Source organism: Harmonia axyridis, chromosome 3 (genome assembly GCF_914767665.1).
Source record: "Harmonia axyridis chromosome 3, icHarAxyr1.1, whole genome shotgun sequence".
NCBI lineage: Eukaryota > Metazoa > Arthropoda > Insecta > Coleoptera > Coccinellidae > Harmonia > Harmonia axyridis.
This window is the reverse complement of record NC_059503.1, coordinates 9,361,705-9,388,070: the sequence shown is the minus strand read 5'-3', so window position 1 is coordinate 9,388,070 and position 26,366 is coordinate 9,361,705. Positions and strand designations below refer to the sequence as shown.

General features: G+C 36.0%; 1 protein-coding gene across 1 annotated transcript in view; it reads left to right on the top strand.

The window, feature by feature from the left end:
* The window catches only part of LOC123676478 (neurotrimin-like), a 121,198-nt gene extending 95,782 nt beyond the window's left edge, over positions 1 to 25,416 (top strand). The window contains exons 6-10 of the mRNA XM_045612380.1: positions 2,097 to 2,234; positions 3,459 to 3,608; positions 12,880 to 12,924; positions 21,485 to 21,550; positions 23,666 to 25,416. Coding sequence (XP_045468336.1) covers positions 2,097 to 2,234; positions 3,459 to 3,608; positions 12,880 to 12,924; positions 21,485 to 21,550; positions 23,666 to 23,793 — 527 coding nt within the window. The 3' untranslated portion in view covers positions 23,794 to 25,416. The remainder of the gene's footprint in view (positions 1 to 2,096; positions 2,235 to 3,458; positions 3,609 to 12,879; positions 12,925 to 21,484; positions 21,551 to 23,665) is intronic.
* Positions 25,417 to 26,366: the final 950 nt, after the last annotated feature.

Here is a 26,366-nt window from a genome sequence, read left to right as displayed (position 1 = left end):
TCAAGAATATTATTTATTTTGTGCGCTTCATGTAGTTACATAAAAGTCGGGTAAGTTACAAACTACTAAAAAATCTGGAAGGTGGATTTTGACAGTATCCAAGACAATTCTCGAAAATTATGTGCTCTTCATATTTTCGAGACTTTTCCATCGAAACGAATGTCGTATTTGTGATAAAATCTGCTGAGCCAACAAGTTCAATACGTTGTAAAATGTATTTTATATAAACCAGAATTCAATTCCTAGCCGACTCCCAACATCAATGGCTTGAACATGCTAAACAGTATAAAACATTCAGAATTGACTAACAGACAAAAAAGTGTTCGAGTATTCTAGACCTCCGAGATAATATCGCGAAAATGGACATGAACATGCATTTTCCACATCCGGGAAATACGGAAACGCTGAGACGTTTCCCATAAAAACTTTTCAACTGAGCAATTCCGCTCTCCTCCTATCTGTTTGTAGTGTCGTAATGTCTATAATCTTGGGTTGTTCTACATAGGTTCAATTTCTTAGCGCTGCTCTTCAGGCATTTATAGGGGTCTGCCAACTGATTAGATGAAATTTATCGGTGAAACTGCATTCTGTTCCGTCGTCGGGTTCATTTTTATTTTACGTATCGTTCGATTTTATGCCTGTGAATTTTCTGATAGAATAACTCGAGTTTTGACTATTCTCACCTGTTTATTTCTGTTCGCCAACTATAAACTGAATTTTCGTTTCCTTTCGTTTGAAAACATGAAGGTAGAAAGTGACTTGATTTGATCATATCAGGTAATTATATAAGAAATCTTAAAATTGGGTATGTGATGTTTGGAAGATATTTTTTCGATATTCATTGTAAATATTTTGGGTTGATATTTGACATATCAATTACGTCACGAAAGATTGATAATGATTGATAGATATTTAGACAGTTGATTTTCACGCTTCAACATTCTCTGTTGAAGCTAATTAATAGGAATATATACACTTGGAGCTATTATTATTATTATTATTATTTGAACTGGGGTCGTTTTGGTACTGTAAGCCTTCCGGGAACTGCGACCATGCAGATCTTTTGTTCACTACCCTACTCATTCAGAGAAACCCAGGAAGGTCGTCAACGACGTTAATAAAATTGACAACCTCCTTAGGGGCCTTGGCCGTTACTTCTCTGGTATCGAGAACCGGCTTACACTTGGAGCTAAGTCCGGACTATAAGGTCATATAAGAACCTCCCAACCAACTCCCAGTACTTCTGGCGATTCACTATCGATGTATATGGTTTGGCGTTGTAATGATAGAACAGAATTCCTCTCCTATTGGTGCAAGCTCTCTGCTTCTGGGCGATAGTTTCCTTGAGACGGACCAATTGTTGACAATACAGTTCCGAGTTAAAACATGTACCGTAGGGAAGCAGCTCATTGTAGATAATACCCTACCAATTTCACCAAACACACAGCTTGGCCATCGTTTGCACCGGCTACCTGCGTTTTGACCACGACCGTTTTCGCTTGACGTTGTCGCAGATGGAATTCCATCCATGTGGTTTTTTTGTGTTAACTTATGTGGTACCCATACATTGAGCTTCTTCTTGAGACCAACCTTATGCAAATGGTTTCAAACGGTTTTTTATACATTCTTCAGCTCTCGGGCAATCAAAACAGTGCTTACCTGCTTATCGAACTTGACAATGTCCATGATTTCATCGACATTTTCGCCAATTGTCCTTTCAGTGCGTGGTGCCTTCTCGACCAAACCAAAATAACGCGCCATTGACTGTTACAGAATCAGGACCATAAACACTATTCACATTTTCCAGGGCCTGGCTTTCATTTTCGCTTTCATTTCGAAAATTTAGCTTATTTTTTCTTTGATTATATCCATCTTTGACACTCGCCCGAAATAAACTGAGTCAACTAATCACAAAAATGTCAGAAAAGTAACCACAACTGAAAAAATTTCACGAAGAATATTGAAAAAAATTACCCAATATTTCTTCATTGGCTTTGTGTCAATTTTGGATAGGTAATTAATTTGAACAAATATTTAACTTAGCAAGCATTCCTCATCTCAAATTCATAACTAAATCATCATTTTAACTATTTCAGTCCCCCCAATGATCTGGATCCAAAACCAGCTAGTGGGCGCATACGAGGGACAGCAAATAACCTTGGAATGTCATTCAGAAGCGTTCCCGAAATCCATCAGCTACTGGACCGACGACACTGGAGAAATTATCCCTCAGAGTAAGTACTGTTTTTGCTCTCACATAAAAACTGAACGTGTTGCTGCCGGATCGATTTTACCACCTCGAGATATTCCCCTTTACGTGAAGCATGTCCAAAGTGCAACACTCTGGATGGGACGTGTATCCCACGCCCCCCGAAGATCGGGAAGGAATGTGGCTGTGGAATTTATTAGATTCCTGATTTCTCGAACTTCTCGACTGAGACGGTGGCGGATTTTTTTCTGGTTCTGTTGTGAGGCCGAATTATATTTCGGTTTAAGTTTGGGAACTTTTTACTCGTTTTATAAGAATATTGGGTTTTTTCAGTTTGTTTTTGTTCGATTAAACGGCAAACTGTAGGTAACTTTTTTTAGAGTCTGACAGCTAATTCTTTAGTGGCATTTTTCGGAATCTTCATGACCGCTTGTCCCTATGTCATAGATGTCTGCCCTCAAAACTGTAACTAGCACAATATGGACGACATTTAGGACGTCGAGAGTAGCTTTAAAGGTCATTTTTTGCTTGATCATAACACTTAACCTAATCAGTTTCAGGCCAAACCAGTAAACAGACATTCTTTCCTCAAAATGTAGTCATTAGAGTGAAATATGTACCTCAACCCTCTTCTTACTTTTCAATACCTTCTCTGTAGAATAATTTGCCTTTATCTTAGAAAGATGCTTTAACGTCGACACTCACTTCTTTATTAGAGCCCAATTTCTTTCCCGATAGCATTCTTATGAGATCTGCGAAAACCCAGTAATCACTATGGGGGCTAGATCTAGTGAAAAAGCTGGATGGTCAAGCACTCAAGCAGTTGGAAGCGCAATTCAGTCAAATCGACCTTGGTGATCACAATTGACCATCGAGATCTAACAACTTTAGACTTTTTCACTTGAAGCCACTTGAAAGATGAGCTCTATACGAATGCTCCACAATCGATTCAAGATCTTAAAGTTATCGGGAATTGGTCATGGAAATTTTCATTAAAACCATACGTTGATGCACTCTAATATCATCTTCCAACGTTAATGGTATACCTTGCTCCTTACAATGAAATGAACAACAAGTGATTCATTTCGAAATATACTCGTTCTTTTTTAATATCAATATGAATTCTCTTATTAGAAAACCCTGTTAGAATGTTATATTCTATCGGTTTCTATACTGGCTATTTTAAAACCTTAAAATAAACCTTGTATGTATCTGATTATAATTCAAAATAACTCCTCAACTTTTTCAGATGAGAGGTTCGATCCTATACAATCTACCGCAGGATATAAAACACAAATGAAATTGACAATAAAATCAGTGAGTTCTGAAGATTATGGCAACTACAAATGTGTATCGAAGAATTCACTGGGAGACACAGATGGTACAATACAGCTATTTGGTGAGTGAATCGTTACTTTCTTGAATTATTTATTTGTCATTCGATCTCGATGAATCAGAATTTGAATTGAACCTCGATAAAGTTATTTTATTGGTTTTAAGATGAGAAAACTTGTAACTCTAACTCTGATAAGAAAGATATACTGAATATTAATATAAAATTTCTGGAGTAGAGATATTTTTCGTACCTATTAATTTTAACAGCTCTGAGGGTGTACAGGTCGCAAACTCTATTTCTATTCGAATCAACTCTGCCGAGAACATGTACAAATATACACAACAGTGTTACTCGACATCTAGTTGCTGTTAACACAACTGTCCTGAAAACTTCTACTGCCCTAGGGTGTGTTTAAATGAATGTGGTTGAAAATAGCAAGGAAACTGTTCATTTTCAGTTGTCAGATGAATATTCGCACTTCCATTCAAATATAGAAAAACTAGGTTATCGAACTAAGAGGTACAGGATGATATGAATGAATATGTGTATCAAGATCATAAATATTCTGTGGGGGAATTAAAAATCATTAGAAAAATACTAGAGTCGTTTTGAATAAGGTTGTAAACATATAGTAATCTTTTTAGCTGTAGGATATTAACTAAGATCTATTAAGGTTGTTATTTATTTCACTTTGAAATCTCAAGACGCTATCGAAACCACCATAAGCTTTTCGAATTGAAACCTCGTATCGGAAAACTCACTATTACTGAGATATTAAGAGTATTATATAACTCATGTTCTGATGAAGAAATAGAATCAGTGAATTTCCAATAGTTACGGCATATTGCTGAATGAATATACCCTTGACGACGTGGTAACGGGTGTTTTTTTTCGATGTATATAATTTTAAGTTGGCATTACTGTTCAAGATGGCGACCGATTTAACAGCTGTCAAAGGATTTATTATCAGTCTGGTTTGGCAATTCATCATAAATAGAATCACGCCTGAACAACGCTGGCAAAAAGTGCATTTTTATTTCGAAAATAATGGTTCTGTGCGGAATACATATCGTGGACAACGTCTATTAGCGATGAAGCGGACTTCTGGTTGAATGGCTACGTCCACAAACAAAACTACCGCATTTGGAGTGAAGCTAATCCTCAAGTGTATGTCGAAACACCGTTACATCCAGAAAAACTGACTGTTTGGTGCGCTTTATGGGCTGGTGGAATCATTGGTCCGTACTTCTTCAAAAACGATGATGGCCAGAACATAACAGTCAATGGTGATCGGTATAGAGCCATAAGAACTTACTTTTTCATTCCTGAATTGAACAACCATGATGTCCAGAAGCAGTGGTTCCAACAAGACGGCGCAACATGTCACACAGCTCGTGCCAAAATCGATTTATTGAAAGACACGTTTGGTGACCGCCTAATTTCACGTTCTGGACCTGTGAATTAGCCTGCAAGATCTTGTGATTTAACACCGCTAGACTACTTTCTGTGGGGCTATGTAGAGTTATTGGTCTATGTGGATAAGTCTGAAACCCTTGACCATTTGGAAGACAACATTCGCCGTGTTATTGCCGATATACGGCCACAAATGTTGGAAAAAGTCATGGAAAATTGGACTTCTAGATTGGACTACATCCGAGCCAGCCGTGGCGGTCATATGCCAGAAATCATATTGAAAATGGAATGCCACAAGATTATCTTGCGGATAATTAAAATTCATGTCAATCGAATAATACATCGTTGTTTTAGTGCAATTTAAAGTTCTATAGCTCTAAAAAAAAACATTCTTTATAAGCGTTTTGATGTTTCGCCACCTGCCATTTTGTAATCATTTCCATAGTAAAATTCTTGGACGTCCGCCAAAAAAAATAAAATTCAAGCTCAGTGAAATGTAACCAGAATGCAGTGCTTTGCTTTAAGTTATTGAAATTATTCGTTATATAATCGTATCGAATACCAACAATATATTTCGATTAAATGAACCTCTTCACTCGACATAATTCGCGAAACTTCACGAGAGCGCAGCTCGAGTGTTGATTCGCGAATAACGTCTCGTGACTCGGTGTATAATCGAATATTGTCAATGTTCTTGTTATATTATAACTGATTTTTTCATGGAAATCAACTATCAAATCGAATATAAACAAAATTTATATCAAAAAATCTTAATATTCACAACAATTCTTTCGCCAAGTCTTTGGATTCTCTTATTTTCTATTCAAACTATACATTTGAAGTCATTCGAAATGTTAAATTGACCTAAAGAAGCTACAGTGTTAGTGAAACAATTATTGTCAATAATTAATATTGTTTTTATGTCGTTATTTTCTGGATAAACATTTTCTTCTTCGATTCAATCCTGTTAATTTTTAATTATCCAAATTCCATCAATCCCTTTCCCATTATCGGAAAGCGAAATATCAGACGACTCAGAATACTATAAAATAAAGCATTCAGCCTACTTAACACTCGGCTCTAATGAATTTAGGAAAGTTTGCGAATGGTTTAAAAGCAAGAACGTATAATTAGGGATAAAGAGATCTCGGCGCATTTAATAAATCCGTGGAAGAGAGAGATCTAGTTCAGTTAAAAAGCACCCTCGAGGCATATAATTCGATTGCTCGGTCCGTTGATCAAAGATGAATTATTCTGAACGCGGATACGGGGAAGAAATTCACGAAGTTCTTGCCAACGACACGGCAGGATGGGTCCATAGATCCACAGCATCTCGGGATGATGCTCGACCTGCGGTGGACAGAGTTCAAAAATTGTTGCCACTCTAAGGTTTTAGGGGTGGAAATGTCATATTTTTGGATTGGATTTAAAATCGGCAACAAATAGATTTCTGAGCGCTCGTTCACCGAACAGATTGTCATTTTATCATTCACTGAATCGGGGTCGTTACGGCTCTGTTAGCCTACCGGGAACTGCGACCAAATTGATCTTTTGTTCCTCATCATTTCATCATGCACAATATCTATTTTTTATTTTAATATGGACCCTGACTTATCTCAAACGATTAGTTATAAAGTTCGAATGAATCTATTCGAGAAGACCATCTTATATACATAAATATATTTGGTGTACAACTTTGCTTCCGCCGTTTTGCAATAAATGACTGTAGCGGTAAATGATAGTCGAAATGAAAAGATCGTAGATGTCATACAATAAGCTTAGATATTTGTAAGCATAAAGCCATCGAAATATTAGTCGATTTGTGTCTGCAGCATGAAGTTATTCTACATTAAACATGTCTGCTTACGAGTCAAATTCTGGTCATTTGAGGAAGGTTTCAATTTTCTGCTTTACTATGAAGAAATCAGCAGTTGACGCTCATCGAATGATCTCAAATACCTATGCTGAGGCCGTTTTCAGTGAAATAATGTGCCAAGAGTATTTAATTGATGCAGTCCTTACTTGATGGAAAATCATATTGATTTGGTAAAAAAAAATGTAACCACTTACTAATTTCCACAGATTTTTAATTATTTACGACAACTGTATCGCCGTCTAAGCGGCTTCATCAGGGTTACATTGCGAAGTGTTGAATTTTGAAATACAATTTCAGCTATATAGCCACAAAAATGAGAGTGCCTATGGAGCAATAAAATGTTAATTTATGGATTGTTTGATGGGTCAACGGTCTTCTCGTTTCGGTGTACTATATTACTTTATTTGTTGAAATTTGGAATTTTAAGGATGTTCAAAAGCGGTGACTTATTTACATCTGTTTGGGAATTTAGCAATATGTGTCTCGAATTGTACTTGTTAATCTCTAGTGATTCTTGTAGATTCAAACGGTGACTTTTATTTTCGGTATAGAGTATTTTGTAATTAGAATTGAAATTATGTCCGGTTTCTGATAAATGATCTGCATATGACGAGAAGATGTTAGCACTAGTGTGACTCCTTTGGTGTTCGTGAATCCTTTTCTTGAAGTTTCTCCCAGTTTATCCAATATTGGACAATGTCTGCATCATAAAGTTATTCTTGATTAAACTTGTCAGCTTACGAGCCAAATTACAGTCATTTGCGGGAGGTTTAAATTTTCTGCTTTAATATGAATAAATCTGCAGCTAAGGCTTATCGAATGATCTCAAATACCTATGGTGGGGCCGTTTTTAGTCAATGAATATGCCAAGAGTGGTTTCAACGCTTCAAGAACGGCAATTTTGACGTCGAAGATCAGCATGACGGTGGAAGAGAGGAGGTTTTCGAAGGCGCAAAATTGGAGGCATTACTTGATCAAGACTCGTGTCAAACGCAACAAGAATCGGCAGGATCATTGGGAGTGTAGTAACAAGTCATTTCAAAATGCCTGAAAGTCATGGGAATGGTTCAGAAACAAGGAAATTGGGTGATGTACGATTTGAAGCCGAGAGATGTTGAACGGCGTTTGTTTGTCTGTGAACTGCTGCTTGAAAAGCAAAGACGAAAGGGATTTCTACATCGTATTGTGACTGGAGTGGAAAATTGGTTTCACAACGATAAGATGATTTAAAACCATTTTCAGCTCCAAATTCGCAAGGCACAAGCATTTGAGCGTAATGATATTGCGTATTGCTCTTGAAACAAGCACGAGAAAACAAATTGGAATTGAAACTATATTCAAAAACAAAATATAGAAAAACAAATAACTATATCAAAAAGAAGGAAACAAATATTTATGAATAAGGTCAAACTGAGTTCGAAGGGTGTCATTGAAGCCGTGCCTGCGTAGACGATTTAATGTCGCCTCATCAATAAAGTTAACGCAATAACGCATAATCTGTTTCAGAAATCCCACTTAGGAAACGGTAGAGATGTTTGAGCTGATAAATTGCTTTTTCGTTACACGTTTCTCCACTCCAGGTGACTGAGATTCCGTTCAGGGTTATTGATTCGTGAACTTGTTGTTCCCTCATCCCAATCTTGACAGATTCAATGAATGGCCCGAATTTAAGTCCATTAATTCGATTGGATTGGATGAATATGATTTTGCATTTAGGATTTTGGAGGAATATTATTTGTTGATGCTTTTAGACTTCTGAGATTTGTCACGGTTATAGATCAAGGACATAGTGCGGTATGGTGGATCTTTTGCACACCTCGAAATGTTTTCTGACAGTTCTCGAAGGTCGGTCGGCCATCTTGATTAGATAGATTGAAGTTTTTTGTAGGAGATAGAGGTTAGAAGCTGAATGAACAATGGTTATTGCTTTCTGAGGTGCCCTGTAAGAAGGAAGAAGGGAGGAGGTGAAGCATATTCTTGCTGAGATACAGATACTCCTCAGAACTTGCAGTATCAAAGTTTCGAAGAAACTTTTTGGAATGATTCAACCCAAGAAGATTCTTCTTCTTAGAGTGTCATCTTTTTTGGAAATTCGACGATCATCTTGATCTTATTCATTGCAGCTCTAACAGTTGCGCCGAAGATGAGTTGAACCATTCTCTTAGATTTTGGAGCCACGACATGCTTCTGCGACCAATGCTTTTTTTGCCAGTTATCTTTCTCTGTATTATTAATTGCAACAGCTGGTATCTTTCCCCTCTCATGACATGATCCAGGTATTGAAGCTTTCTTGATTTTATTTTTTCGTTCAATTCCGTTGTTTTCTGGAGTTTACGTAAAATCGCCTGATTGGTAACTTTGTCGACATATGACATCTTGAGAATCCTTCGGTAGTGCAACATTTCAAAAGCTTCGATTTTCTTAAGCATTAGCAGGAAGATTACAATAAAGTATTTCTCTTTCGTTCTTGAAAAAGGTTTTGCAAATATTCATTATCAAAAATAAGAAATCGAAATCGTTTTTGGGATTTTGTTTCACAGATTGTGGACGAAATTTTAAATGCATTTTTGTCAATTTAAATTCGGTCATAATTGATGTATTTTTTTTACATTTCATCATCAGTATTAGAGTGAAAAAATTACGAAAATCAACTCCTACCTTATCAAAAGTATGTTTTTCAATTTCTTCACCTAAAATTTATGTGTGTCATTTCCTTCGGAGCTTCAAAAAGCTCGTTCTTTGTATGGGGCTTCCGACCTTCACACTATATTTAATTCATAATTTAAAAAAGATGAATAAGCGCCATCAATTGTTTCTGCTATGTAAATACGAGTCAGAACGGTCTGAAATTTCATACGATAATTCAAATGAATCAAAAACCATTATTAAAAACCAATTACTATTATATAGCATTAGAAGGAATCATATTTCATTCGTATTTCAGGTATTGTTAACATTCAAAAATGCAACATTTTATGTGGATCTGATTACTCGCTAACTATCATTATTTTTAAATATCAGATTGGATGTTTTCATTCTTATATAGAATTTTAACATGAACTTGTCAGCGCTGAAGAGTCTTATATGGTAGTACTTTCCTATGGGGTAATATTTTATCAAGTGTTGAGTATCGAAACTTTCATCGACATTTTACACCAGCTCAGGATAAATAAAAAAAAAGAGATATTTATATAATATTGAACTTCATTCTCTACCCATTTCCTCTCTTCTCTCCCTATTTCCATCTTTTTCTCCCTCTATATATTTTACCATTTCTTTATCTCTGTCTAACTTTCTCTATAACTTTTTTTTGATACCTCTCTTTTTGTTATATTTGCAAATCGATGGTGAATCATCCCTTAAATTCTTCTCTGAGCTTTCGAGATATCTCGAGTTTCATTGAACAGTAAAGTTCATTATTTTCATACGAAATATTCACTCAAAATCAAAATATTCATTCTCACAGAAAATGTTGCCATTTCGAAATTAGGTAACTACTCTATAGTTTATATTGAAAGAAAAACAAGTATAAGAAGAAACCATTTCATTATCTCACCTCCGCCACCAAATTCAATTCAACGTTAGTGGTTTCACAGGTATGAAAACTTTCCGTTATGAAAGAAAAAAATGCGTGCACACAAACCTTAAACAAATACCACACCAGAAGCGAAAACAGAAAAATGAATACCCACCCTTCACATCTTTGTCCGCGTTTCCAAGAACCTCCATTTCTGAAATTAAAAACTGACTACATCAAACGAGCCCTGGTGATACCTCCAACACTACGCGGTCGAGTGATTGAAAACTACATAAACTTTTTTTCGAATTTCGTACTTCGTTCACCCCATTCGCCCTTTCAGATACGCCATTCGTTAAGAGCATCATGGCGGAATAAATGTTAATGGCTCAAGTGGGACTTATTCATGTTTGCAATCTTTTCACTAATGACTCGAATGGAAATTTAAACGTGGCTTAACCGCAGTAATTTGAAAGGAGATTGTGCGTATTCAGGGGTTATTGCGCCAGTTTGAGTTACTCGAGCTGAATGGTGCGAAATAAGTTTTCCCCGCTTTTCAATAGGGAAAACTTGTTCGCGCCAGTTCGGTGAAGATTTGTTGATTAACTCATTAGTTTTATGGGAAAATGGGGGTGAATTTCATTCGCTTTTATTATTTCGGGCTACATTTGTGTATTCATTTAAAGACTTCTACCGCTTTGCTCATGAATACGCAAATCTCCATGAGTAAGACCAAATGTATGAAATTTTCGAGAAGACCAATGAGATGCAAGTCAGGCGACAAAATCATGCAGATGAAGTCCATCAAGTATCTGGGAGCAGATATAGAGAGCAGCATTAACAAAGCGTCTGTTGTAAAGGATGTGTTTTTTCGAGGTATACAACTTTAAGTTGGCATTACTGTTCAAGAGGGCGACCGATTTAACAGCTGTCAAGTGATTCATTCTCAGTTTGGTTTGGCAATTCATCAAATTTAGCCAAACGATCATCAAGTGAGGCGTAGATTCGTCGAATGGGCCCAAAATGAGATTGCCGTTGTTACCGATTTTTATAAGCGAATTTTGTTTAGCGATGAAGCGCACTTCTGGTTGAATGGCTACGTCAACGAACAAAACTGCCGCATTTGGAGTGAAGCTCATCCTCGAGTGTATGTCGAAACACCATTAAATCCAGAAAAACTGGCTGTTTGGTGAGCATTATGGGCTGGTGGAATCATCGGTCCGTATTTCTTCAAAAACGATGATGGCCAGAACGTTACAGTCAATGGTGATCCGTATAGAGCCATGACTACTAACTTTTTCATTCCTGAATTGAACAACCATGATGTCCAGGAGCTGTGGTTCCAACAAGACGGCGCAACATGTCACACAGCTCGTGTCACAATCGATTCATTGAAAGACATGTTTGGTGACCGCCTTATTTCACGTTTTGGACCTGTGAATTGGCCTCCAAGATCTTGTGATTTAACACCGCTAGACTACTTTCGGTTGGGCTATGTGAAGTCATTGGTCTATGCGGATAAGCCACAAACCTTTGACCATTTGGAAGACAACATTCGTCGTGTTATTGCCGATATACGGCCACAAATGTTGGAAAAAGTCATCGAAAATTGGACGTCCAGATTGGACTACATCCGAGCCAGCCGTGGCGGTCTTATGCCAGAAATCTTATTTTAAATGTAATGCCACACGATTATCTTGCGGATAAATAAAATTCATGTCAATCGAATAATCCATCGTTGATTTCAATTTAAAGTTCTATAACTCTGAAAAAACACCCTATATCATGGTGTCTAAGGGATATTGTCTGTCAACGAAATTCCACAACTTACTTATCTCTCCAGAGTATCGCCTTCAATGTGATCTGGTTTATTCACAATGACCAGTTCCATCTTGAGGCGAACCTACAATCGTTCGGGAAGATTCTTCAGAAATCGCTCAACTCTTTGCGGAAACACACCTCAATCTATTAGCTAGAAAATCCCTTGACTACGAAGAATCTTCAACCAGATGAGAGCGTCCAAAACTTGTACTTCAAATCGAATCTTCCTATGATCATCAGTAGATGGTTTCCCTATAAAGGCCCGTTCAGCCAATATATCCTCACTAAAAGTCAACGAAAGGAAACAGGCAATCATAATTCCCACCCTTCTCAGATCGGTAGAAAGATCTCAGATTTTAATGGAAATTTGGTTTCTTCGTTAGAAACCATTGCTTTATCGATAGGTGTTATCACCTTCATCATTACCTAAGTAATAACAACTTCGATATCTTGCAACGCCCTGTACATTATAACTTATTTCATTTCAACGGCATTGATTGTAAGGTTTACGTAGATTTGATTGAAAGACTATTCAAATGGCAAGAATAAAAAACAACTGATATTGGTGAGGGGTGTATTCGATTCTTCAGAAAAATTTTTACATTTCCTTCATAAAATCAATTATTTTGTCAAATTATATTATGATTGACTATTTTTATTGAATTCGATTATTATGAAGTCTTTTTCAAAAGGATTCTTTTTTACAGCAATACCTAGACCTTCCAAGTTGTCAAATGGCTCCACAAGAAAAAGTAAGTACCTACATATTTTAATATGTTGAAATTATAATCGAACCTCACTTAAACTTATTGATATATCTATACGATCAATTTCAAATTGGTTCGACTTTTTGTTCGAATTTTTCATATTCTGCTTGAATCTTCTATGGTACTGATGAGGAAATTTAACTGGAATAATGCACTAAGCTTGAGGCAGTTATTTTAAATCTTTCATTATAGAACAAATTTCCATACACTTGTTAACATCAGCACAAATAATTTCGAAAGGATCATATAAATACCTACTTTTTTATCGGACTCAGGTTGAGGACAGATTAAACCTTCATTATTATATTCAATGAATTGAAAAGCTCTGGATTCAATTCAAGTGGAATGACAATTATTTTTAAAGTTTTTGTTGACCAGTTCAGATATTTTGTGGCTTAGAATAAATAATAAAATATTCCAAAGGTTTTTCCATTAAATGTATAATCCCATGTGGAATCATTCGAATATATGGCTAGGCAATTCTTTCTTTCTCGACCGTTCTCTGCTTTATTTAGAATTTTTATCATTGGCTGTTCTTTTCCTAGGGCCGGGCAGCATGAAAGAAAACTTCTCTTTTATCTCCCTTAGGAATTTTAATTTTCGGAATAATGTGGATCTGTTGCTCGAGGAATCCGGAAAACGTTATTTGATGCGGTGAGATCCTTTTGCAGTGTTTTCCAATTAGGAATGAATATATTAGAATCAACTGAACAAGCCGGGAAAAAAGTTACTTCAGGAACATCAACTTTTTGAGTGAAGGGATTATGATGCGAGATATAACGCTTTTCTGGTTTTAGGGTGAATGAAAAATTGTAAATAAATGAAGGTATAACCAGAAGATATTTCAATGAAGTATGGGCTTCTTTCAGGAGAAAAAAATCGTCTTGATGTGATGAAACAATTCTGTGGATAAATTATTTTTTGGTCCACTTCATACGAGGTTTTAATGAATTATTGAAACATTAAGTATTTACTGTTTCTTTGAAGAAACTATCAAAAATTCTATTGAATGAAATTTTGAAAATGACAATTATTAATTGAATTTAATCAATTTTCATCAAATTTCCAATCCCGCGCTGAATGTATAAAAATGTTTTCGAAGGCCACTACGATGTAACCATAATTCATTCATTTATTTGATGTGAACAACAGATGAGTATTGAAACTTTATAACCACAAGACTTTAGTGGAACGATATTTTAATGAAACATTTTTTTTTAAATGATGAAATCACTCCGCTTCATTCATATTCTTTTCAAATTGATGTTATTATTTTTTGAATTGATTCAACTGAATTGATTTGAGATATTATTTTTCATCACGTACCTTCGTCATTTTCCAAGAAAAAGGCATTATCTAATTTCAAAAACAAATTCAAAAAACCCTCATCAAGAATCTATTGATCAATTTTCTTGAGAAGAGATCATATATATGTGCTGTGGGAGATAGGAGATGAAACTCCATTGTGTAAAATCCGCAGTGTTCTACCAGAATTCAAGGAATTGATTATCAAGTAGAATCCATGCAGAATTGAAGCCAGGAAGTGCGACATATTCCATGCATTCAGCTGTAGTTATTTCCAAGAACTCTGAGACGGACGGCGAATATAAAACGAACACTCTTTTATTCATTTCATTTCCATATTTCACTACATCCAAACGACAACTAATAAAAATGGCAGATGGAACTAGAGTTTGTATTTCCTCGATCTGTTTCGAAATATAACAGGAGAGAAGGAAACAGAATTATTACCATTCATAGTAAATCTTCAATGAAATCCAGATGTGGCATCAAGGATTGATTTCCAAAATGAAGAAGCTCAAATAAGCAATCAAGGTGACGAGAAAAATCCACAAGAATAGTAAGAAGATCGACAAAAAGAATATTCAATCAGGTGAACCTCAAGGTTCAGTAATAGGCCCCAACTTTTTGATATTTTGCTCAGATATCTCGAAGTTGATGAGACTGATCGCTCTGTTGGGAGACAGAAGGAAACAGAATTATCGAAAATCAGAAAATTGAATGAATGTATAAAAAAAAGGGTGATACTCGATGAAAAACTGAGTTTCACACAGCAATTTGAAACCTAGAAGCAGATTAACTTTATTAAACAAAGTTGAAATAATAAGTGGCGGTAATTCTGAGCAACACATAAGCAGAAAGCTCATAATAGAAAGGAAAACCCTAAGAAGACCTCACAAAGTGTACTAAACAAGATAATTAAACCTTCTATTGGATCTTCATGGCACGTGAGCAACTAGGAGAAAATAGATTACCTGAAGTAATCATTGATGAAATGATCAAAAAACAAACAAAACACCTAATCGAAAGGATGAACGAGTGGAATAAGGAGATGATTGAAAATCCTTGTCAGGAAGACTGACAGAGTACCTCTATAAAGAGACCATAGAAAATCCATGAGAGAGGAGTCGAGCTTGAAGTGAGAAAGTGGAAAAAATTAGACAAAGGGCATAAGGAAGAAATTTCGGTCCTCTAGAAAGCAAAAGGATCAAAATACTTCCCGATAGATATTCTTACAAATTAGTAGGAAGTTATTAACATCTTCTAGTTTCTGAAGAAGAGATCATATTTTCTGAACGTCTGTTAAACTCTCGTGAAGATGCAGTATAATATTAGAATATTGTAACTCTACAACATGAAGGCTCCTTGAGTTGGGAGGAAAAAATTTTTTCAGTCGGTAATTACTGATATGTGAATGTTCATCTGTTGACGACAAACTCAAACCTGAATGAGACCCAATAATGCTTATCCAGACGAACATGACGTATCCAGCCAAACGGAGCGTCGAAACTCCATACCAGTTCGAGACACGACATCAAATACCATTTCGATTACAGTCCATTCTCAAACACTCCCGAGAGGGATCATAAAGCGCCAAAACTCGAGTTCCAGCAATTACTCCGAAAACACTTCAACCTACTTATCCAGAACATTGTTTCCAGTTCTTATCCGGCGCGAATTTCATCGCCAGAGCACCCCTTCTCCCGCCGCCGAAAATTAATTACTCCAAGATAACGTTTTTTATCCAATTGTTAGACACGAATTCGTGATTAATAAGTTCGCGACGTGGAAGCGGAAAAAAACATTGTTAATTTCAATTGCTACTTCGACTTTTTCTTTCTTGGTGCGGCGGTTTCGGCGCGGATCTTGATGGTATCTTCGCGGGACATAATTAATCTGGCCGGGATGCGTATTTCCTTTCAACTGTACTGGGTGTCCGAAATTCATTTTCTTTTCTGGACTATTACTGAAAATAGAGCGGTGCGATTTTTGCAACACAACTAATTTTCGATGGAACCAATGATACCATAGACTAAATGCCTGTAATAGGTGCCATGCTACTAGTCGACTGTCACAGCCATGCTCAGTGGCTATCCCCGCTCAGCCATTGAAAGAGAACATTCGATATCGTATCGTGCAGATGTTTTGATTTTTGCAATGTTCCAGTGGACTATGAATGTTCTTTCGAATAGGATATATGATCAGTGATAAGCACGAAAACACTGAAATTCTTAATAATTTTCGTTCTTCAGAAATTTTATTCAATTTATAAAAGTGGAAATGCTGAATCCTTAGATCTCAAAAACTGTGGTATCTGGAAAAGAATGGGTTGAATATTAAATTCTACGTAGGATAAATAAACCTTTCAACTATTTCAATATTGGAAGATACTGAAAAAGACAAACATAATCGCCATATCAAAAAGGTAGAAAAAATGATAGTTTGTATAGGTTTTCAATTATTATTATATCCAGATATTCATACATATTCATTTTGTTTTTCTCTGGACACGAAGAAATGTTTATGATTACAATATTCAGATAAAAATAGAATCGACGAAATTGTGAGGAAATTGGATTAAGTTTTTAAGTCTGTTATTGAACCCAAAGAGCAAATTATTTCGCAAAACAAAGTTCAAATAATTAATTGATACAGTGACAATTATCTCCATCACACATACATGAAGCATAAGCAACATTGGGAAAAACTTCCGGAAGAATATCCACTCAATAAAATAAGCAGACATGCCATAGGATCTCTTGATAATTTGACCCTCGCTCGAGCTAAACTGAGTCAATAAATCACCAAACTCCCAGAAAAGTTTTTGTAGTACGAAATCTCATCTTTCTAACGCCATCTAGTGGAACCTGATCAGAGTTTAATAACGCAAGATGCAGGTAACTGAAGCCAAATATTGGCAATGACACGAATTTGAAGATTTGATGTATTAGCATTATTAACGTTGAAAACGATACTTTTTCGATAAAATGTCGAAATTTTCATAACAGTGCATTTTTAGAATGGCATCGTCGATAGCTCTGCACAGAAAAGGAAATACGCTCCTGGCCATCGCTTCAAACTTGACGATAAATAAGGGAGGGGAAGGCGTCTTAGCCCTTCAAAAAAGGGTTGCTAACATCGGTGGAAACAACAGGGCTGATTATGGGATTTCTGAAGAGTTATCCGACGAATTCCATTAGTGAAAAAAGATTATCCAGAAGAGCTTTTCCTGGCAGCTTTGATCCATTTATCATACCTCCTATCCTTAGTTGATCTCCTGTGATAAGCACAACTCGACGCTGCGGGGGACTCATTAATGAAGAAAAAAAAATGAATCGATTATGTTCCAGGACTCGCTAATGAAACAAAAAAAAAACAGGAATCGATTATGTCCGAGAGGAGGGCCTTTATACATTAGAATTCTATGGAGGTGTAAAAATTATTTCGATGATGATGTTGGTATTGCGTGATTGATATGCATAATGAAGGTTGTTCGGGGCGATTTGGCCTCGGAATTTGGGGGATTTGAGATCAAGTAGAAGCGAAGGTGGTTTCGGTATCTTTTGGATTATTGTGAGTATGATTTTGTGGATTCTTTTTTAGGAATATACATTTGAAAACATGAGATATTTATCGTTATTTCAGCGAATGCTCATGATCCAGTGCAACAGTGCAATAATCCAAATAACAACCGCACTATTCAATATTGAATAAATAAGTGTTTTCTCTCAATGGCTAAGTGGGGATGGCGACAGGGTAGTATTGGTCTTACAACGCATGATTAGGTTGTAAATCGACTAATTCGATTAATCGACTCTCTATCAAGTCACAGCGCTGCTTTTTGGTCATCCCCACTCAGCCATTGAATAAGACACTCGTTTATTCGATATCGATATTTTGATTGTCGTATTGTTTCGGTGTAATATGTGTATTCTCTGGAATAACTTTGATATCCTATTTTTCCAAATGTCTCAAATTTCGGTGAAGGTTTTTGGGTTTAATAAAAACTAACCTTGCAGAATGATAGTTCTTTTTCGAAATATTTTGTGATAGAGAGGGACGAATTCCTCTTGGTGAATCGATCCTTATTGTTTGAGACAATTCCCTGCTCAAAATTTGAAAATACAGATCTTGTCACAAAATGACAGTTTTATTCTGGGACGAGAGTTATGAGTACAATTTTGTGGATTTCTTTTTAGGAATATGGATTTGAAAATACAGGATATACAACGTTATTCTAGCGAATGCTCGTGACCCAGTGCAACAGTGCAATAATCAAACCAAACATCTGCGCAATTCGATATTGAATGAACGAGACTTTTCTTTCAATGGCTGAGAGGGGATGGCCACAGGGTAGCATTAGTCTCACAACATCCCATGTTTGGAAATTGACCAATTCGACTAATTGAATCTTTATCAAGCCACAGCAGTGCTTTGTGGCCATCCTCACTCAGCCATTGAATAAAACACTCGTTTGTTCGAAATAGATATGTTGTTTGTTGAACTGTTCTACTAGAATATGTGTGTTCTTTGAAATAACGTTGAATATCCTTCCTTTCAAAATGTATTTTCTAAACCTATATAAAATTTCATTTGCACAAGTCGGTGTCTGAACTTTCGGAAGTTTTATTTTGGTTTCATGAAAACTTACCTTGCAGGTTGATAGTTCAGTACGGACTTCTCATTGGTGAATCGAACCTTATCGTTCAAGACAATTCTCTGCTCAACATTTGAAAATATAGACGAAACGAAAGCTCGAAAATGTCAGCAAACCGTAGCAAAGTTTCAGAGCGGAAATGCCAACTTCATTCCTTAGAACCCATCCTTTGAATCCCAATTCAAACGTTCATTTTTCCCCGTCTGTTTCTCAAACAGGGGTTACCTGGAAATTGTCATTGTTCCGAATTCGCTGCAGTCGCCATAACAACGTCCAGAACAATAATTGAATATAGCGCAGATGTTATTACAGTTTTCCGAGAAGTATTCATTCAGCCATTCCAGGTGTTCACTCGAATAAAGCCGAATGTTCAGTTTGATATTCTATTTAGTCTGATGGACACCAAAGTATTTCTCGTTTTTCTCATTTTTCCGTTCGAAGGCCAGCTCTGTCGATTCCGCTAACAACTTCGATTCCATCCGTTTTCCTTCGGTTGTTGGAAAACAGCATGGTGCTGACTGTCACGATTGACTGCTGTGTTCTGCACACTTCTAGTCACTTAGAGAATGGATCAAGGTGGAACGTCATATAAACATGCGATGTAATAATTTATTTCACTTAGAATCCAGCGTTGCCAACGGAGTTCACCGAACTAATTTATATCCGTTCGCTTTCTGTTGGGGCAATGAGAGTTGTTTGATGGAAAGGACAGTGTTAAAGTTCCTATAAAATTTTCAGTTATCCCAAATGTGGATTTCACTTTTTAAGGATGTTTTTGAATATCCGTGTCGATAACAGTAATAACCTTAATAAATAAAATGGCTGGTACTTGATAATGAATGAAGAAAATACAAATACAAAGAAAAAGAAAATTTCCCATTTGTAATAATATCATACGATATTATCATATACGATACGATATATCAATAAGGTGCCTGCTATTTCGTTTGTTCGCATCTTGGGTTGAGTTATGCGGTACTGATGATCCTTAACAAGGGTGAAACTGGTATATCGCTACTCTTCCTCTATGACATGCATTCTCCTTGGGTTACTTTCGATTATGATTCCTACGTAATGGCGTGGAAATCTTCTGTTTGACAATGGTTATGTTGATGGCATTTTTGCTGATACATTAACCAGATAGATAATTAATATCGTATACATAATATTATTACAAACTTGGAAATTTTTTTCCTTTTTGTATTTTCTTCAGTAATAACCTTCATTTTAATCAACCGATAATAATAATAATAATAATAATAATATATTCATCATCAAAGTTTACATATACATAAACATACATATGAGGGACTAATGAATATTCAAAAAATAGAGAAAACCAAGTAAAATGGTTTTCTGTGAGTGAAATCACAAATATTAAAAAATTTTACATTAGCCTTAATGTGTAGGTAAGTTGAATGTTGAATATAAATCTAGTCCCAAAACCAGTATGTTAAAATTTAAAAAAAAATTGACAATAAGAGAATTTCCAGGACTGTTAGAGCCTGTCGTTACAAATTGAAATCTGTACAAAAATTTTCAACGGAGGGGTAGGTTTTTTTTATCTGCTAGTTTGAGTTTATTAGTTTCAAAAAGGAAATTGTTCATCATGTAGAATGAGAAAAAAAATTAATAACAGAACAAAGATTAGAATTAATGCAAATATAGCAAAATCGATAAAATAATAAAAAATAGTGAAACGGATAGGTATATTTGCAACTTTCATTAACTCAATAGGCAGTCCAAGCAAAGTCCTTCATTTCGTATGAAAAAGAAATTTTTTTTCAATTATCTACTGTTGGTGATTTCTCGAAGATCCAAGATTTCTAAAAATAACGAATCAGAAAGCCAATCCCAGAGGTCCTGAATTTTTTAAACCGAATGAATTCAATGTTCTGTCTAACTTTTGTGTACTCTGATTTCTCTCTTTCAAGATTTCAAAAAAATAATGTCGATCAGATCATAAATATATTAGTAGAAAATTATTGGAAAAGACACAATTTTTACTTGAAAGTTCGACTTATTTCCCCAACATAATCATCTTCTGTAGAAAAATTTATCTTTGCTTTTGAAATAGGATTCATTCCCGACAATCACGTCTTCATTAGTGCCAAATTTCTTTTCTAGGAGCATTCTTTTGAGGTTTGCAAAAAGCTAGTAATTACAGAGAAAATAATCTAGGAGCTCAAGCAGTTTTTAGCACCATATCATTCGTTGTTGTTTATTCTGTTCATATGTTATTATATTATTTGTGTTTATATCAAGCTTTTCATTCATAGATCGATCATTTCTGCTACAATTTTGATAGTCGAAATCATCATCTTTCATTCGATCGAAAATCTTGGACATTTCTCGTTTGTATTACTCATGAAGAATAAATTCAAAAAATTGATTAACTATTTTCTGAAATTTCAAGATTTCAACGATACGATGAAAGTTATAGAACAAGTAACAAAAATTATGTTATAAAATTCAAATTATCATTTGAGTTACTCAGATTTTCATTAAAAATTTTTTTTCACCCTTCGTGCACCAGCATTACTCCTAATTACCGGATGACAACTAACCCCCACAATTTTTTTCCAGGCAAATTCAAGAAAAAGTCTAACGAAGTTACCGGCGAAACGTCAGAGGAGGACGAGATGTTGCACAGTAAGTTCTAGCTTTTCCTACTTTTTCACCCGTTCTCGCGTATAACCGACATATTTCATTTTCAATTATGCACACAGAGATCGCGTTCTCTCTGTCGCACTCTTTCCTCTCTTGCTCTCATCATCCACTCCACAGCGATGTGAAGATTCGGTTTCATAGCGCGTACGTGAGCAATGAAAGTATAAGATGTTCGTCTGGTCCTGCTCTCGGCTCTGAAAGAAAAATGTATGCGCCTTTTTCGCAGCGTCAAAATGACTAATAAGGATATTTCACCGTGAAATAATTCCTGCAGCAGCTATGATGTATGCATCCGCATACTTTGTGGTAGAATTCACAACATTATGATTGAGGATTCTTTTCGGTTTAGTTGGGCTTAGTTGGTTGAACTACGGCCACTGGTTTTGGTTATCTCGCAGAGATGGGAAATGATGGAATAGGCGATGAGTTTATTGTAAGCAGCAAATCCAGAATTGTTGGACAAAATGTGGCAAGATGAAGGGATTAGCCGTTTCATCATATACAGTTCTCATTTGTGGCTGATAATAGATATTCAATAAGAATTCAATCAATCGACTCACTATTCGTTATATTGTAAACAAATTCGAAAGTACATTCTTTCTACAGAATACAAGAGAACCATTACTGACAACAGCTGTACTTGCCATCAAGTATCATTAATTTTTTTCAGTATTCAACAATCAGCACTGATTCCAATAAAACAATTCGACAATTTCTAAACCTTGATGGCATAACCTAACCTATCTCAACCTAACCTTCTTTTAAATGGAGGGAAATACACTTTATGGACACCCAACAAATCTCGTCAATATGAAGCAACTGTCGACACCTGTTGGGTAGTGCAAGACTCAAATTAAGGGCATATTCCCTAAAAACCTCCAATACACCTACGCCGAATCCGTAGAAAAGAGTTCCAAGGATGCCAATCTCTTCAACGCATTCAGCTTCAGTGTGGCAGGCTCATCAAGGGTTTGGTACTCTATGGCGGAATGCCCGTCTTTGTAGGACACTGTCCTCCCCTAAGGAATATGGGATAGGTCTGAAGCAATTCGTTTCTGGTGTTAAAGCCATCCAGTTAGCCATGAAAGCGCGAGGCAACTTCCCACCTATTAGGTTCCTCATTCTGTGGTTTCCCTCATAGTTCTGATTACGGAACTAAAGCCTGAGGTAGTTCCCCGAACGGACTTGGTCGGCAGGTCTCATCCCTTCGAATTGAATCTTCCACAAGGAGATCCCCTTGACCCTGGTCTCGAGAGCCTTGAGACCTTTGTGAACAAGCACGACAAAACCAAATCCTAACTCCTCACAGCATAGGATTCACCTAAGTTCGTGCCTGGAAGTTATAAGAGTAGAGTTTTTTAAATGTTGGCATCTTCTTGCTTTCTTCTCGGCCTCTTGTGTCTCGTTCTTCTAAACCTGTCAATAGTTTCCAGTTTCCACCTACCTTTATGGCCTCTGTCTGGTCGGTTCTGCGCCTCTACTTCATCTTTGGTGAATGAAACTGGCTGCTCTGCTTCTCATCTTGTTTTACTCCTTCTACTTGAACCTGTCCCTTGAAGAGGTAGAAATTTGAGGATTTTTTTAGGAGTGGGAGAAGTATTGGCCAGAATGTGGTGTTTGAGGGAACATGATATTGTTGAGGTATGTGGAATGTAGTTGGCTGGGATAAGCCATGCCACATTTTCTAGTTATTTTTAGTTTAACTGTCTACTTTACAGCAGGTAATTACTACAAGCCCCCCACCACGATAAGGTGCTGACCCTAGTAGATAACCTAACCTGACCTCGCCTATTGAACACAAATTACAAAAGAAATGTAAAAAATAATACACAGTATTTTCATCACAACCCTTCAGAATTGTATAATTTTTATTGTGAAACCTCTTATTGAACTTTCCACAATATATCTAATAATTTAAAGAAAATTTGTTCTGCTCTAAATCTCAATTTGAATTATGTACGGCTAGTTCAATTAATATACCATGAGAATATTATAAGTTGCTTTCACTTCACCAACACACATAACTAAAGAAAAATATATCATACATCAAGGCAAGCCATAATAAAAACCTAACCTAACTCGTTTTTCTTCTTCCAGTTTACGACGACACAGCCGACAGCCTGCTCCAACAGAATTCAGCACCGCCTATTCTCAAGCACCACCAGACGGGACTCTCGTGTAGTGTGGCCCTTATATTAGTCGGTGCTTCGCTGCTCCTGTTTTAACAGATTTCAACGGAACGAGGCGCCGGTATTTCGCCATAGTTTATACCTTCTGTGCCGGACGAAAAGTGCGTCGTTTTGGACCGAAACTGTAGCGCGGTTCGGCGCCAAAGAACTATTTTTATATAAATGCTTCTTGTGCGGCTACAAGTGGTTCAAGTGATAGTAAATCAAGCAGGCGCTGCGATAGCTGGAAAGCACATCGTCGAGAACGTTCGACCCGTTGTTTTATGTTATGTGCGGGGATCCTCTGTGGAAGTCCCGACTGAAGAGAAATATAGTTGAGGTTGAGTTCCAACGCTGACTGTAACTTTTATTTGTTGTGGGATACTGAGAGCGGTTTTGGTTTTGGATCGGTAATTTACACACGCTTTGTTTTAGCAGTGGGTCGTTGCAGGGATACTGTTTGTTGAAATGATTGATTATCACCTGTGGATACAGTGGTCAGGTTTACTAAAATATTGGTATTTTTTTTCATTCTAAATTTTCATGGTCGGTCAGATTTTTTTCGAATAAATCCTTTTTTCCTTTTTTTAACTGATTCCATTGTGTAGCAAGCAGTAGCAGGATGTGGAATGAGCCGAATTTTTGGTAGGAATTGTTTTACCAGAATCATGTTATAAGGAAAAGTCAACACAACGAAAATATCACAGTTGTTAAAGACAAAATAATGTGAAATGAAAATTCACCTGCAAGTATGTTTATACTCGGAACAAAAATTATTTCAATTATGTAAAAGATTTTCCAATATAATTTATACAATTCATTATGTGTACAGGGTGTTTCAAAAAAGGTGACACAGTCTCTAGGATAGGTAGAAAACTGAAACATAATTGGGGTATGCTCAGTAAACAAGTCAACCTTACGTTATCAATATTGAAGGAAAAATATTCAGTATACACATTATTTTTACAATGTTGCCGAAACCACTGGCAACAATGTAATGAAATTTTTTTCGATTATGTTTTGGAAGCTGATACATTCCATAAATTCGTTTTTATATCTGATCCTCATAGGGGATGATAGTAAAATGATTCATACCAATTAGTATTGAAGATAACATTAATTTTCAGTTTTCTACCTATACTTAAAGGCGATTACTCTTTTCTTGAACACCTTGTATAAAGGCAACTTTGACACTTTTATGTCATTTATACTCAGTAGGTTATGCCATTCGATCGTGAACACCCTTCAACGACGATTAGAAATTGTCAAGTTGTGTCATCAAAATCAGTTTTTACCTGCGAGTAATGACGAGGAAGACTTATGTCCTTATAACACAATTTTTATGTGTACTTTTAAAAACCTGGTAAAATGATTCTTCAATGTTATGCGTAATTAATGCTTTGTGTGAACTGAGCTGCTCTGGTTATGGACCAACTCCCTTCCATATAATTTTTTTCATTCTGAATATGTCAAAGGGACCAAATTCCTCACATTGAACATATTTTTATCGGAATCATACCCATGTATATTATTTATCTGATAACACGATCTGTTTTCCAGTTATCTTCGTTATAATGACCATTGACTGAAAATTGTTATTGTGCATTTGATAGTTGTAAATAGCTGAATATTTTAGAACTGAAAACAAGGTTTGTGACTTAATAAACTCTATGCAAACTGTCTCTGTCTTATTTGTAACGTGTAATATTGCCATCACTTCAAAATATTATAGCCTATTCATTTTAGGACAATTGAAGTGAGTTTTCTTGAAGTGAATCATTTATCTTAAAAAAATATTCGGAAAAGTTAAGAAATGAGTAAAAATGGATAATATTCTTAATGTTTTCCTGAATAAAATTCAAACCAAGTCAACTCTATCTTATTCTTCCATATAATTATTCTTTATCAAAATTACAGTACCTACAGTACCAAAATTGTAGGTGACCACATCTACAAGTACCCACTTTTAGAAATCAATTGACCAAATCATGCAATTTTCGAATTTTGAGAAAAAACTATTTTGGAACATGTGAATCAAAAAAGGATTTCGAGAATTATTCTTGTAGAGGAACAATAAAAATTGAAGAATAAGCTCAGAATTTTTTCAAGTACCTAACAAAGTATTTCTTGATTCTGTTTTGGTCTCATTAAAACAATTTGCACGGGGTCATTATCTGGATGGGTGACCACTTTGATATAAAGAGTTTTCCAATAAGAGGTTTCATTTTAGTATTAAAAATAAAAACGAGTATATTCAAGAGAAAATCAATCGTCAATTTACTTCTTTGTAAACAGGAGGTATGTTATTAAAGATGAAAAAGGATATCAACCAAATGGCCGCCACAGCTACAGTTCCAGAACCATATCCTTTTCATGGAAATTTCTATGACCATTTCGCACATTTGTAGCTGTGTGACCTTAATAACTTCACGATTTACATATTCAAGGTCTAGAATCAATTGTTAAGCATTGCCATGGACTTCATCTCTCAAATAAAAAGGTCCAATGGGTTAAATCACAAGATCTCCAAGGTAGCCAATTGTGATAACCTCCTCGAGAAAAAACAGGTCCATTAAACTTTTCTTCCAAAATTGCAATTGTTTCGTTGCTTCTTCAGCACGTAGCGCCGT